Source organism: Chiloscyllium plagiosum, chromosome 30 (assembly GCF_004010195.1).
Source record: "Chiloscyllium plagiosum isolate BGI_BamShark_2017 chromosome 30, ASM401019v2, whole genome shotgun sequence".
Classification (NCBI taxonomy): Eukaryota; Metazoa; Chordata; class Chondrichthyes; order Orectolobiformes; family Hemiscylliidae; genus Chiloscyllium; species Chiloscyllium plagiosum.
This window is the reverse complement of record NC_057739.1, coordinates 41,143,171-41,158,361: the sequence shown is the minus strand read 5'-3', so window position 1 is coordinate 41,158,361 and position 15,191 is coordinate 41,143,171. Positions and strand designations below refer to the sequence as shown.

Genomic DNA, 15,191 nt, shown 5'->3' with positions numbered 1-15,191 from the left:
ACACACACACACACACACACACACACACACACACACACACACACACACACTTTCTCACACTCACAACCCCCACCCCAGACAGACAGACAGACACAGACAGACAAAGACCCACATGCACACATATATTTCGTGGGGTAAATTTGTACTTACAGAGTTACATTGCGCTTTGCTCACAAACTGCATACATTCAAGTAGAACTCTGAGCTCAAAAATTGCATGAATTTATATAAAACTCTGTTATCTCATTTTTTAGATTAGAATCAATCTAAACATCAGGTCATAGACAGAGAACACAGGGGGCTAACACCTTTAACACATTGTCTAGCTATCACCATTATTAACAGCTAACCCGAGAATACAACTTTAAAAAAAAGGTTTTGTGATTTACACATGAAAGAAGCCTTTCATCTGTTAGAATACAGTGATAAACAAACAATCAATTTTTCAATGTATAATTTCAGTTACATCACACTGCAAATTTTTGCTAAAAATTCTGTGTTACAATCGAGCCCTCCACTATCACCCGATGAAGGAACGTCACTCCGAAAGCTAGTGTGCTTCCAATTAAACCTGTTGGACTATAACCTGGTGTTGTGTGATTTTTAACTTTGTACACCCCAGTCCAACACCGGCATCTCCAAATCTTAAATACACTCAATGACGTGGCCTGCGCAGTCTTCTACGACAATGAGTTCCACAGATTCCCCACCCTCTGGCTGAAGAAATTGCTCCTCATCTCAGTTCTAATGGGCTGTCCCTTAACTCTGAGGCTGGGCCTTGGGCCCTGGTCTCTACTACTGGTGGAAACATCTTCTCCACATCCACTCTATCCATCTCTCTCAGTATTCTGTAAATTACAATGGGATCTCCCCTCATTCTTCTAAACTCCATTGAGTGCAGATCTACTGCTCTTCATATGACAAGCCCTTCATTCCTGGGATCATTCTTATAAACCTCCTCTGCACCTCTTCCAACACAAGCACATCCTTCCTTAGATACGAGCCCCAAAACTGCTCCCAATATTCCAAATATGGTCTGACCACAGCCTTATCCATAACCTGCAGTACATTCCTGCTCTTGGATACCAACTCTCTTGAAATGAATGCCAACATTGCATTTACTTTCCTAACTGCCAATTGCAGGGAAAAAGTGAGGACTGCAGATGCTGGAGATCAGAGCTAAAAAATGTGTTGCTGGAAAAGCGCAGCATCCAAGGAACAGGAGAATCGACGTTTCGGGCATAAGCCCTTCTTCAGGTGCCAATTGCACCTACCTGTGTATTCATCTGAAGAGAATCCTGGACTAGGAATCCCAAGTCGCTTTGCGCTTCAGATTTTCAAAGCCTTTTTCCATATAAAAAAAGTCTACATCTCTATTGTTCCTACCAAAGTGCATAACCTCACACTTTGCCACATTGTATTTCATTTGTCACTTCTTTGCCCACTCTCATAATCTGTCCAAGTTCTTCTGTAGCCTCCAGCTTCCTCAACACTACCTGTCCCTCCACCTATCTTTGTCACATCTGCCAACTTAGCAACAATGCCCTGAGTTCCTTCATATAGGTCATTAGTGTATAATGTGAATAGCTGTGGTCCCAACGCCGATCCCTGCAGAACTCCACTAATCACCAGCTGCCATCTCTACCCTCTGCTTTCTACCAGTCAGCCAATCCACTATCCATGCCAATATCCTGTCTCTAAAGCTATGGGGTCTTATTCAGCAGCCTCCAGTGTGGAACCTTGTAACAGGCCTTCTGGAAATCCTTAAATCCCCGGTCACTGGTTCTTCCACCATGGGAAAAGTATCTTCCTGTTTATCCCATCTACGCCCCAGATAATTTTGATACATTGGCTTGGGTGGGAGTGGGGAGGATTGGTGGTTTGGAGTGCGGGATAGTAAAGGTTTGAGACAAAGATATGTCAACAGCATTTTTATGTATTTCTTTTTTCACAAGGTGTAGGCATTGTCACAAAATCAACATTTGTTGGCGATCTCTTGTTGGCTTTGAACTGACTGGCTGTTAAGAGTCAACTAAATTGTGGTAGGTGTGGTGTCACATTATGCTGATAAAGACAGTACGTTCCATCAATGGGTTTTGATAGTTTTAAGATCACCTTTATCAAGACCAGCTTTCAATTCCAGGTGTATTGATTGTATTTAAATTTCACCAGCTTCAAACCCATATCCTCATCATGACCCAGGGATAAAAAAGAACAGGGATACTCAGGAGATCTGGCAGCACCTGTAGAGGGACAAACAGAGTTAATATTTTGTCTCTGAAGTGACTCTTGTTCAGCATAAGTCCGGTGATACTACCGCAAGACCATAATGTTCCCAGACTTTCCGACCCCAGACTCGCAATAAGTTTTAAAAGGGGAAGAGTTAGATTAGATTCCCTACAGTATGGAAACAAGTCCTTCAGCGCAACTAGTCCACACCAACCCTTCAAAGCCCCATTCCCCATAACTAATGCACCTAACTCTATGGGCAATTTAGTATGACCTGCACATTTTTGGACTGTGGGAGGAAACCCACGCAATGTACAAACTCCACAATTGATGCCTTGGATGGAATTTCTAATCGCATCAAACCCTTGTTCGTGTATTTGTGACAAATAATGGCAACATAGTCGTTTTATAAATGTCTCTTTGTTACCTTATTATTTGTCATCTTTACGAATCATTCTGCCCTATTTGACTGCTCGATTTCCAATGTGGTGGCTGACTTTGCTTCCTGTATGTTTATTTGCCCGATATTTGCTGCTCGGGGTGATGGGAGGATTGAAAAGTATAAGAGTAGGAAGTGAAGGGAAGTTTTGTCTGTCTTCAGTGTTTGATGTGACTGGTTTGAATGTGAGTAATCCATCCAGCTCTACTGGTGAGTGCGGGAAGAGGAGAGGTTGCTGGCGAAAAGCCACAGAGTGAGCTCGATCCCTTCAAAGGTTTGGACTTTGCCGCCACTTGTGGCGCCCAAGACAAGCTCGGGAGGGAACAAGCTGCCTTCGAGCATCGCCCTGCCTCCGGAGAAGACCGCAAGTCGCTAGCAACAGCCGCAAGTGCCCACACAGCAAATTCGGTACAAGACTCCAGAGCAGGTCGCTGCCTGCGACCTCAAGGTAAGGATTCAAGACGTGGAGCTCAAGCCGTCTCGTTTACTAAGTCACTTTGACTACACATTTCAATGTCTCTTTTTCAGAGTGCTGAAAAGAGCTTATGCCAAGAATAATATCACCAGAAACCTTCATAATTTATAGCTACCTTGTTATTTTTAAATGCATATTGTTCAACGTAGACATATGTGTACCATGTAGATTATGCACCAACTACAGATCTGTTTTCAAATTTGGAAATGTGTTTTTAATGAATAGTTCAACAGCTACCATAAGCTTTCATTAAAAAAAAATTCTTCCCTGTAAACTTTGAGTTGATTGGCTTTAACTTGCTTAGCACGTTTTAAATGCAGGACTGACTAATCTGTTTTATTTCCTGTATAGATGAATTTAGTGATAACTGCTTTATCTGAGTAGTTTTTTTAAAAGCTTTTTAAAAAGAAGACATGTGTATCTGTATTATTGGCTATTTTTATAGCAAATCTGTTACAGTAATTATTGTAAAACAGCTGTTGTTTTTCAAAAAATGGCCATTTGCTGTTTATGATTTATCTAAGCGTATAATATTTTAAAGTGGAGAAATAGCTTTTGAAGCTTAACATTCATTAAGGGAATCACCCTTAAATTGGGGGATGGGGCACCAATGGGCTGGTTGGGAAGGTTTTTATTCGCTAAAAACAGGTGTTGAAAACTAACCGTTGTATGAGTTTTGTTTGTCTTAAAACTTTACTTCTTGAGCCACAACTCACAAGAGAGTTGAGAGCTGATTTGCAGCTTGCATCTGTATCTGCTCTGCCCTGTCTGTTGCTGTCAATAAGAGCTGGAGCAGCTTGGTACATTAAATCATAAAGCCCATTAATTTTTTATTTCCTTCCAATTCACAACCTAAAAATATCCTGCTCATGAAAACCTGTTATGGATGGTTGTGCATCTTTCTTTATGAACACTCCAGGAACATCAAAGCAGTCAGTGGTCATAAATACTGCTTCAAAGGAACTCATTTTTAGGTTTAGCTTCTCCTACATATTATTCTAGGTGGCCAATGTGAACTGAAGAAAGTGATTTTCATCTTGGGTTTCAAAACCTTGTAAATGTTTCAGTCATTTAGCTTGCATTTTAGCTTCCACAATTTAATGGCAGTTTTGCAGTTTATAACTCTCCTTACAGTCCTCTGGAAAGTATTCAGTATTAATCCATACACTTATTATTCCTCAAGGTAAAAACTTTCAGTTGTCAAAAATTTTCCAGTGCTTGGTATGGTATTCTTCATGTGCTTACCATCAATCCATTTGGAATCTGGGACTAATTGACAATGTCACTTGACATAAAATATCACTTCATTTAGTATCTGTTAATAATTAATTTATGTTAAAGAAAGACAGATTTGAAATTCTCTAAAACTTCTGACTAAAGCACATTGGAATTTAATGAATGAAGTACTTTTGAACTATAGTCACTGCCATAATTGAGGAGATGCAACAACCAATCTGAACACATCAAAGTTGTCCGAACATAATAATTAGAAGCAGGGATAGGCCATTTGGCTCCTCAAGCCTGCCTCACCATTCAGTAAGAAGTCACATGACTCCAGGTTACAGTCCAACAGGTTTATTTGAAATCATAAGCTTTTGGAGTGCTGCTTTGAAGTCACTTCACCTGATGAATGAGCAGCGCTTTGAAAGCTTGTGATTTAAGATAGTTGATCTATAACCCCGTGTCGTGTGACTTCTGACTTTGTTCAACCCAGTCCAAAACCAGGACCTCCACATCATGGCCACCATTCAGTAAGATCATGGCAAGTCTGACAAATAGTAAGTGCTAATGACAAGAGAATCTGCTGCAGTTGGTTGATTTGAGGGATAGATATTGGCTAGAAATGAACAAATTTGCCTGTCCTCCAACAAAACATTTTAAAGCTGATTGTAAAGGCAGCAATCTCCAACAATGCAGCACTCCCTCAAATCTGCTGGCATATCAACCTAGATTATGTGCTTAAATCTTTGAAGTGGAATTTAATCCCTCAGATGGATGAGAAGGAATAATATTCTTTTTTATTTGATATATTCTGGCGTATCAGTTTCACTTGGGTGACTGTTTATGTGTACCTGGTGTATGATGAATAATTTGTAAGCATTATGAGTGAGTCTGAATCTCCATCGAAGTAACGTTTCGTTGCATAATAAAAACACAAAGTGCTCAATGTACTCATATAGGATCCATAAGGGCCTGACATGATAAATTCTGACAGGATGTCTCCCCTCATGGGAGAGTCTAGGACCAAAGGCATAATCACAGAAATAAAGAATGTCAATTTAAGACAGGGATGTGGAGGGATTTCTTTTCTGTTTTTGGAATTCCTACAGTGAGCTGTAGGGGCAGAGTCCTTGTAAATATTTAAAGCTGGGGTTAATTCTTGATGAGTCAGGGAATCAATGGTTATGGGGAAAGGCAGGAAAATGGAAATGAGGAATGTCATATCAGTTATGATCCTATTGAATAGTGAAGCCGGGCAGAATGGCTTACTCCTGTTCCTATTTCTTATGGTGTTACACTCAGGAGGTCTGGCAACATTTATGGCAAGTCTGACTCTTGGACACTTTGCATTTTCATTTCAGATCCCCAGCATTCAAATAGATTTTTTTAAAAATCTAGGTTGCTAGTTTAGTTTGGCTCTCACTTGCCTGCTTCTTCCTTATGAACCTATTCGATCAAGAATTTGGTTGGTTGTCGAAATGTGTCCATCTTTTGCTATGTGTAATTTTTTTGTTTGTCTGACCATGTTCTTGTGAAGATCCTTGGGATGTCTTACGGGGAGTAAGGTACTACAGAAAAGCAAGATGTTGTTATAGGGAAAATAATATTGTCACTTTGAAAGACTTTTGCACAGTGTGTCTAAGAGAGTTTATGGTTGTATTTGAAGCAGCTTCTAGAACTAATGCTGCACATGTTAAATTTGAGGACTCAATGATTCTTTCATGAAGCTTCCAGAGTGCAGGAAGCTCAGTGTATTAATACAGTGTTGTGTGGTGCTGTAATAATGGAGGATGTCGATTTACTTTCTCTCTTATTCCTTTTGAGGAGATTGATTGCAGCTCCACAAGTCTGAAAATAAAAGATACTATTGTTCCCAGCCTGCTTTGTGTACCTTTTGGTTCAAACTGAACACTATCTTTTGACCTTGAAAATAGAACCTTAACTTGGTAGTTATCTTGATAGCATGAAAGATAAGAGGGCTGTGATTAGTTTTGAAGTGAACAAGGTTTTTAAAATCAGAGAACCTGACAGTGTGGAAACAGGCCATTTGGCCCATTGAGTCCACTCCGATCCTCCAAAGAGCATTCCATCAAGACTCACCCCCCTCTACCCTATCCATGCATTTTCCATGGCTAACCCACCTAACCTACACATTACTGGACATTTTGGAGGATTTACCATGGCCGATCCACCTGTATATCTTTCAATCGTGGGAGGAGACTGGCGCACCCAGAGGAAACTCACATAGACGGGAGAATATGCAAACAGACAGACAGACAGCCACCCAAGGCTGGAATCAAACTCAGGTCTTTGGCACTATGAGACAGCAGTGCTAACCACTAAGCCACCACACCGCGTGGTCTGGAGACTGACTTTTTTTTACAAGGCCAATGGTTGAGAATGGAGCTATTTGTGTAGAAGAAAATGCGAATTGATTTATCTGCTAAATAATTTTGTCAAAGATGCACAGTCAGCACCTTCCAAACCCATGACAGCAGATACATGGGAACATCACCACCTTGCAAGTTCCCCTCCAAGACACTCACCATCCTGAATTGGAAAAATATTCCAAGTGTTCCTTCAGTGTAGCTGGGTCAAAATCCTGGAATTCGCTCCCTAACAGCATTGTGGGTCTAACTGCAGCCGTTCAAGAAGACAACTCATCATCATCTTCTCAGGGCAGTCAGGGGCATCTAATGATTGCGAGCCCAGCCAGTGATGCCCACATCCCATGAATGAATAATTGAAAAAATCAGTATCAATCTGGGGTCCGTAACCTGAGGATTACCTACAACTCAACGCATCAACAGTAGGTCTCTCAAAGCTCCCTCTATGATGCCTTAATTTTCATTTATGTTTATATTTATCGTTCTGATAATTTTGGGGGCCAAGGAGTTTTTGAAAGAGCTGGTGCCTCATTTATGGGTTAAATTTTAAACCAGGACCAAACTTTTGAAGTGAGGATTTAAATTCTTTGGTGAATGTATTGGGTGTGCAACAGTGTTTCTTGATACTGTGGGAGTTGCCAGCTGAAAGAATGTTTCCGTTTATGGAAGAATCTCGAATTGGAGGACACACTTTTAAAATACAGTACGTCCCATTTAAAATTGGGATGGGGAGGTATTTCATCTTCCATGTGTCTTTAGTCTTCTCTTCTCAGGAAGCAGTAGAAGCTATATCATTGAATATTATCAAGGCTGAGTTGGACAGATATTTGATCTACAAGGAGTCAATATTTATGGTGGGGGCAGGCAGGAAATGGAGTTATGGCCACAATTAGATTAGTCATGATCTCATTGAATGGAGGAGCAGACTCGAGGGACCAATGGAACCTACTAATTTTTCTGTTTCTCCTGAACATATAAACAGGTGAATAATAAATGTGCAACTCATGTTACATCTTTCCCAGTTTTTTCTTTAATCGAAAATTGGGAGAGTCTTTCCCCAAAACCCCCACTCTCCAGATGTGCCCCTGAGGCTATGAGAAGTATTTATGTGGGCCATATCACAAAAGGCTAGCAACACCAAAACAAAGGTTGAAGATTACTAAGCATTCATAATTTTCACCCAATTCACTTGGGAAACTCATTTCTTAAGATAGCACATATCATTAAAAGGAGGGAGAACTGTATCGCTCGTGGAGAAAGGAGGGTGCCGTAGGTTGGACTGTAGCTTGCATTTACTTTGAGCAAGGACCCGGTCTTTCAAACTTAATTAATATCTCCAGTAATTGTCAGGCGGTCCAAGGGTTCCAAATATAGATAGTGTGGTGCTAGTCTCTGAAACACCATTGTCAAGGAATCCTGTGGGGTCCTGGGCAAGACTGAGGAATTGCAAGTAGACCTCCTTGTGTTTCCTTTAATCACTCCTACTCTTCAACCAGTTCTGTTTGAATATTTTGATTTCTAGACTGCATCTGCATTGGATGCCCTCAGTACCCAATCACATATGTCAAACTTAGAGGACTTCATTGGCAGGCCTGTGTGTTGTTTGAGGTGTTGGATGAGCAGGGCTTTGCAAACGGCAGTGAATGGGAACAGCTGATAATCCCTGGGCATGAGTGGATAGGAACAGAGGCTCACAAAATGTCAAGCACACTGTTCCCAAACATTCAGCAACCCATGGATGTGATGTGATGTGATGTGAACTGAACATGTTTGATTATTAAAAGCCTCAAATGCTCCAGATTCTTCCCAGATTTTCAAATTCATATTATTTCTTTCAAATCCCTCATTCCTCCCTATCTCTGAAACCTCCTCTGGTCCTTGAACACTCTGAGAATACTGTGTTCTTTAAATCCTGGTTCTGTGCACATCCCTGAATTTATCTCCTTTTAAAATTAAGTTATATCTCGTAACGTAATAGGCCAACGTCTAAAGTTTTGTATTTGATCCCCCACAGGATTCCTTGACAGTGGTGTTTCAGAGATCGGCTTCACACCATCTATATTTGGAGTCCTTGGACCATCCGACGATTACTGGAGATATTAAGTTGGGAAGACTGGGTCCTTGCTCAAAGTAAATGGATTGGCACAGATTACCTCATGACTAGGCAAGTAAAAGAGCAATCCAGGGTACAGGAAGTGAGAAATCAACCTCTGGTATTCAAGGCAACCTAGCTCAACCAATGATCTAAAAGTAGAGCACATCTCTCTTATGACCTCCTCAAATTCAAATTACTGAGGAATAAGCATCCCATGCCATTAAAAAGGATCATAACGGATTCGGCATTCCTTCTATCCAGTTTACTATATTTTCCCATAACCCTTGAATCCCCTGCTGATATTTATCTCAGCCTTAAATATACATGAATACTTTGCCCTCACAGTTCTGTGTGGCAAGGAATTCCAAAGACACTCAATTCTCTTAGAGAAGAAATTCCTCCTCATTTTTGTGTTAAATTGGCACCCCTTTATTCTGAAACTGTGTCCTCTTATCCTAGACTCTTCCATGAGGGGAAACATCCCCTCAGCATTTACCTTAAACCTCTTTATTAAGAATCTGATTTGTTTCAATGAGATCGCCTCTCATTCTTCTAAATTTCAGTGAGTAGAATCCTAACTTGTTTAGCCTCTCCCTAATGAACCTTCTCTCAACTGCCTCTGGTGAAATGATATCTTTCCTTAAATAAGTGGACAAAAACTGCTGACAGTTCTTCAGACGTGGTCCCTTCAGCACCTTGTACAGTCGCAATAAGACTTCCCTACTCTTATATTCCACCTCCCTTAAAATAAGGGCAACATTCCATTTGCATTAGATTTTATTCCAAGGTGAATGGTGCTGTATAAACGCAAATTGTTAATGCTGGTCTAGAGTGTGGATATTGGCAAACCAAGGGTGTGCATCCATAGGTGGGTTATCGACTGAGTTGTCCCCTGATATGAGCCCAGTTAAATGTATTATCCAGCAATGCAGCTGAATTTGATACATTGCCAGGCCAAACCAACAATCTGTGTCAAGTGGTTTTGAATAACTTTTCAAACCAAATGTGCGTGTATAAAATGTGCATTTTCAAAGTCGTGTTTTGCATACGAAATGAACTTGTTTCAACCCTGGGGATAGCAAGTTTGCGGAACCAATTTTAAGTGACCAATTAGAGCAGTTAGGTTTTTAACTGTACATTTTTTTCTGTGATCTGAGCATTCGGATTCTTAATCATTCTGACACAAACCAGAAGTTCAGCTGTATCTGACATTTACCATCAGTTTGATGGATGGGAGTGTGGCATACCCTGGCTATTCAAATGTCAGCTGTGGCTCAGTTGCTTAGCAGAGTACTCTCCATTCAAGTCCACTTGAGGAAATGACACTCAGTCACGTAGAACTCACTGATGTACAGTCCTATCTCAGGGATGAAAAACCAGAACAAACATCAACTTACTGCGAGAAGACCATCAACTCAGTTCTTTGATCTGTCCAAATCTTGCTGGCCTCCAAATGATAGAGCTGTTGATGGTGAGGTGTTGATGATTGTCATGTTCTAAGATTCGAGATGACTTGCTGAAGGACACATTAAAGCTTGGGGCAGCCACCGCGAAGGTTCAGTGGTGAAAAGCCACTCTGTCAGGCTTACCTAAACCAGGCTGGACCCTGTGGAAAATGAGCTGAATGCACCCAAGAATATTTGGCATGAACAGTACATGTATATTGCAAAACAAACCTGCAATTGGAAATGTAGTGAGGAACCTCACGATACCAGCTATATACAGTGTTATAGTAGAGTAATAGTTATATAGCATGGAAAAAGACCCCTTGGTCCAGCTTGTCTGCACTGACCAGGTATCCTAAACTGATCTAATCCCTTTTGTCAGCACTTGACCCATAGCCCACTAATCCCATCCTATTCATATACTGTCCCAGATGCCTTTTAAATGTTATAACTGTACCAACCTCCACCTCTTCCCCTGGCAGCTCATTTCATACACACTCCACCCTCTGCATGAAAATGTTGCCCCTCAGGTCCCTTTTAAATCTCCCCCCGTCCCCCCTCATCCTAAACCTATGCCCTCTAGTTTTGGAGCATGGACGTGTTGGACCGAAAGGTCTGTTTCCGTGCTGTACATCTCAATAACTATATGAGTCCCCCATCCTAGGAAAAAGAACTTGGTAATTCATCCTGTCCATGTCCCTAATGATTTTATAAACCTCTATAAGGTTACCCCTCAGCCTCCGACGCTCCAGATAAAAAAGCCCCAGCCTATTCAGCATCTTTCTGTAGTTCAAACCCTCCAAACCCAGCAACATCGTTGCAAATCTTTTCTGAACCCCTTCAAGTTTAACAGCATTTTTCCTATAGCAGCGAATGTAGTATTCTGAAAAAGTGGCCTCACCAATGTCATGTACAGCCACAGCATGACATCCCAACTCCTACACTCTGTGTACTGACCAATGAAAACAAGCATGCCAAATGCTTTCTTCACCACCCTGTCTACCTGCGACTCCACTTCCAAGGAACTATGCCTGTATCCCTCAGTCTCTATGTTCAACAATTCTACGCGGGACCCTATCATTTATTGTGTAAGTTCTGCTCTTGTTTGTCTTAGCAAGATGCAGCACTTCACATTCATCTAAATTACAGTGGAACCTCGATTATCTGAATGTGATGGGTGGGTACTATTTCGTTTGGATAATTGATTATTTGGTTAATCGATTAAATGCTTTTCCTCTGGGGCTCGGAGTTTTTAAAGTCTGCTCCCTGTTCAGGAGACTGCAGCAGCACACAGTGCAAGGCCCCGCCAACACCAGACTGACACAAACAATAAATTACTTGGAAATGCAGTTTCTGTGTTAACACAGATAAGGATGGAAGCTGTTTTGTACAATGCAATTGGAGGAGCAAAAAGTTAATTATTTTATTCCTTCAGTGGTATTGTTTGAAAAGGCAATGTTGCCAATGACTTCAACTTGTACTTACCAAGCACAATCCTGAATTCTGGAAGTAGGGTTTGCTCGCTGAGCTGGAAGGTTCATTTCCAGATGTTTCGTCACCCTACTAGGTAACATCTTCAGTAGCCTCCGGGCAAAGCTGGAGGCTACTGTGGTGTCCTTCCTTATCTGTATGTAAGGATACTACTAAGAGAGGGTCATGTTGTTTTGTGGCTAGTTGATGTTCATGTATCCTGATGGCTAGTTTTCTGCCTGTTTGTCCAATGTAGTGTAGTGTTCAATGTAGGGACAACATATCCATCCTAGGACACCACTTCAACTGGGACAACACATCCATGTAGCACCACAGGAAATGATGTCACCACAGGAAATTACATCACCAACCCAAAGAAGCCTAAACCTATAAATAGAAAGCAGGAATTATCAACAGTGCTTCGCCCGGAGGCCCACTGAAGATGTTCCCTAGTAGGGCGATGAAACATCTGGAAATGAACCTTCCAGCTCAGCGAGCAAACCTACATCCAGAATTCAGGATTGTGCTTGGTAAGTACGAGTTGAGGTCATTGGTAGCATTGCATTTTCAAACAATATCACTGAAGGAATAAAATAATTAACTATTTGCTCCTCCAATTGCATTGTATAAAACAGCTTCCATCTTTATCTGTGTTAACACAGAAACGGGATTACCAAGTAATTTATTGTTTGTGTCAGTCTGGGAGCTGGAATTGAATGATGATGAGATGATAAGTCAATGTAAATCTTCCAATTTTCTTTCATTAGACCATGAGTAAGGAACAGATAGTGAGGAGGAGCGAGCAACATGGAGCTTCCACTGGGATATTAATCCCATTTAGGATAGAAAGTCCTTGCAAGCTCGATGGTAAGTTCATTATATCTTTCTAGCATGGAAAGCAATTGAATGTAATCCCATTTTCAATATAACTTAAATGCTATGTCCTCTCTTTAAGATAAGCTGAAGATAAGTAGTGATGAAAACTATGGTTCTGAAGTAGAATCTGATTGAATTCATCATTAACTGTGTTTCCTGTCTGTAGACTGTTTCTCCAGCACTTTGTTTTTATTTTTGCTCTACTGCACCCATAGTATTTTAATTTTGTATAATTCAAATATTGCATATGTTATTTTAAGTTGGACATTTATATTTATCTTGTACAATATTTGTGTCATTATGGATCAAAATAACCAATGCAATTATGTATTTGTAGCATTAGGTTACAAATCAAAAAACACATAAATAATAAGGTATTTGAATTCCATACTGATTACTTCAAGCCCAATGGTGCATCATGCAGGCATGCAAGGATTGACAAGTAATAATTGACCATTTGGTCATATCTGGTCCACTTTCTGGATGGCTGAACATCACAACTAAACATATTCCTTCCTTCCAACCCACTCATTTCCCAGCCACAAATGCCATAACAGTATATAAGGAGGGAATAAACACGATTAATAGGGGAAAATATGTTGGAAAATTGATCTCCAACCCCATCAGGCAATCAAACCCATCCTTGAAGATCAAATTGAACAAATGCCACTTATAATGGCACCGCCATTCTATATGAGACAGTCCCAGCCCCAGTCCCAATTGTGGCTGTAATTTGTGTACTATAGCTGGCGTGGAGGTTATCTCTTTGATTTCCAATTTTTATACCACCAATCTCAGAATAACAGCTTGATGAATGGCAGGAGCTTAAGTTTTTGTTTTTGCAAAATGTTGTGATGTGTTTGCTTTTTAAGTTTGTCTAGTTCACATATTGTTAATTTCTAGAAGTGGACTTGGCTTTGGACAATCTTCAAGAGGCCAAATCAGTGGTGAGTGCAATTTTGTCAGAAGGTAACATAATGCATTCTGCAAAGATTTTCTCCTACCACATGGGAGATGCATGGGGTGAATCGTCATCTAACTGCCCAGCCCTTATCAGATCTACCACATGCTATAGAAATTCATATTCTGTAGAAATCAGGCTATGTGCCATATTAGTGGGCGGCACGGTGGCACAGTGGTTAGCACTGCTGCCTCACAGCGCCAGAGACCCAGGTTCAATTCCCGCCTCAGGCGACTGACTGTGTGGAGTTTGCACATTCTCCCCGTGTCTGCGTGGGTTTCCTCCGGGTGCTCCAGTTTCCTCCCACAGTCCAAAGATGTGCAGGGTCAGGTGAATTGGCCATACTAAATTGCCCGTAGTGTTAGATAAGGGGTAAATGTCTGGGTGGGTTTCGCTTCGGCAGGTCGGTGTGGACTTGTTGGGCCGAAGGGCCTGTTTCCACACTGTAATCTAATCTAATTTCACCTCCTTCATTTAGAATTTCATCAGTTTGTGAAACTATTATCATTCTACCTTATTCTGTCAAAAATACAGCTCATCCCAACCTTTAGTCAATGCTGTTGGCAGTCTAACATGCTTACGAGAAAGAGAAAAAAACAGGCAAATGGGATCAATTGATTAATCCTTTCAAATAAATGATAGACTGAATGGTCTCCTTCCATTTGTATGATTCGATTGAGTTTCTAGCACGCCAGGTAATGCCATGTGAGATTAGAGTGGACACTAAAAACAATTCTCACCTTCTTTGTCTCTTCTTTCATTCTGTTTATTTGTCTCTGTTATGCAAATTTGAGGATTATGTGCATCGTATGAAACCAAAAACAGTCTGGATGTATTCACAAGATTGATGTCTTTTCTGAACAATGTATTTGGCTTTATTGAGCTCAAGATGTAATTGGAAAACCCATAAATGTAGACTCCCAAAATGTATTTGACAAAATTCCATACAAAGCCGATTAGCCAAGTTCAAGGTTAGGGGGAGTTAAGGTCAGCTGGAAAGACTTGAGCAATTCACTGATGGGAAGACAACAGTGAGTATAGTTTAAATCCTCTTTTTTAAAAGTTCATTCTCCCTGTTTTCAAAGCCTTTCATTCTGCAACACTTCCTGCCCTTTCCCTTCTGGCACTCTGTACTCCTTTAATGCTGGCCTTCTATGGAACATTGGTTTTAATCAATGTTCCTTAATCCTTGAAATTCCTTCAATATAAACCTCTCTTATGCTTTTACCTTCTCAAAGACCTTCCCAATCAGCCTTCAATCATCCAACCTACTAATTGTTCATGTACTTTGGTATCACATTTTGATCGAGAATGTTCATGGAGTCATACAGCACAGAAACAGACCCTTTGGTCCAACTCATCCATGCTGACCAAGTTTCCCAAACTAAATTTGTCTCGCTTGCTTTTGGACCATTTCTGTCTAGAGTCTAGATTAGAGTGGTGCTGGAAAAGCACAGCAGTTCAGGCAGCATCTGAGGAGCAGTAAAATCGATATTTTGGGCAAATGCACTTCATCAGGAATAGAGGCAGAGAGCTTGAATGGTGGAGAGATAAGTGAGAGGAGGGTGGGGGTGGGGAGAAAGTAGCATAGAGT

The 15,191-nt window shown here is 40.8% G+C and overlaps 1 protein-coding gene across 5 annotated transcripts in view; it reads left to right on the top strand.

Annotated features, from left to right (window-relative positions):
• Positions 1-2,683: 2,683 nt before the first annotated feature.
• The window catches only part of LOC122564952 (centrosome-associated protein 350-like), a 155,839-nt gene continuing 143,331 nt past the window's right edge, over positions 2,684-15,191 (top strand). For 4 of the 5 annotated variants that reach the window (XM_043720497.1, XM_043720498.1, XM_043720496.1 and 1 more), the window contains exons 1-4: positions 2,684-3,115; positions 8,765-8,914; positions 12,528-12,627; positions 13,540-13,583. In XM_043720497.1, the coding sequence (XP_043576432.1) occupies positions 12,531-12,627; positions 13,540-13,583 (141 nt within the window). In that variant the 5' untranslated portion in view covers positions 2,684-3,115; positions 8,765-8,914; positions 12,528-12,530. Of the gene's footprint in view, positions 3,116-8,764; positions 8,915-12,527; positions 12,628-13,539; positions 13,584-15,191 lie in introns of those variants that run through there. The other variant, XM_043720501.1, reaches the window with a different exon arrangement.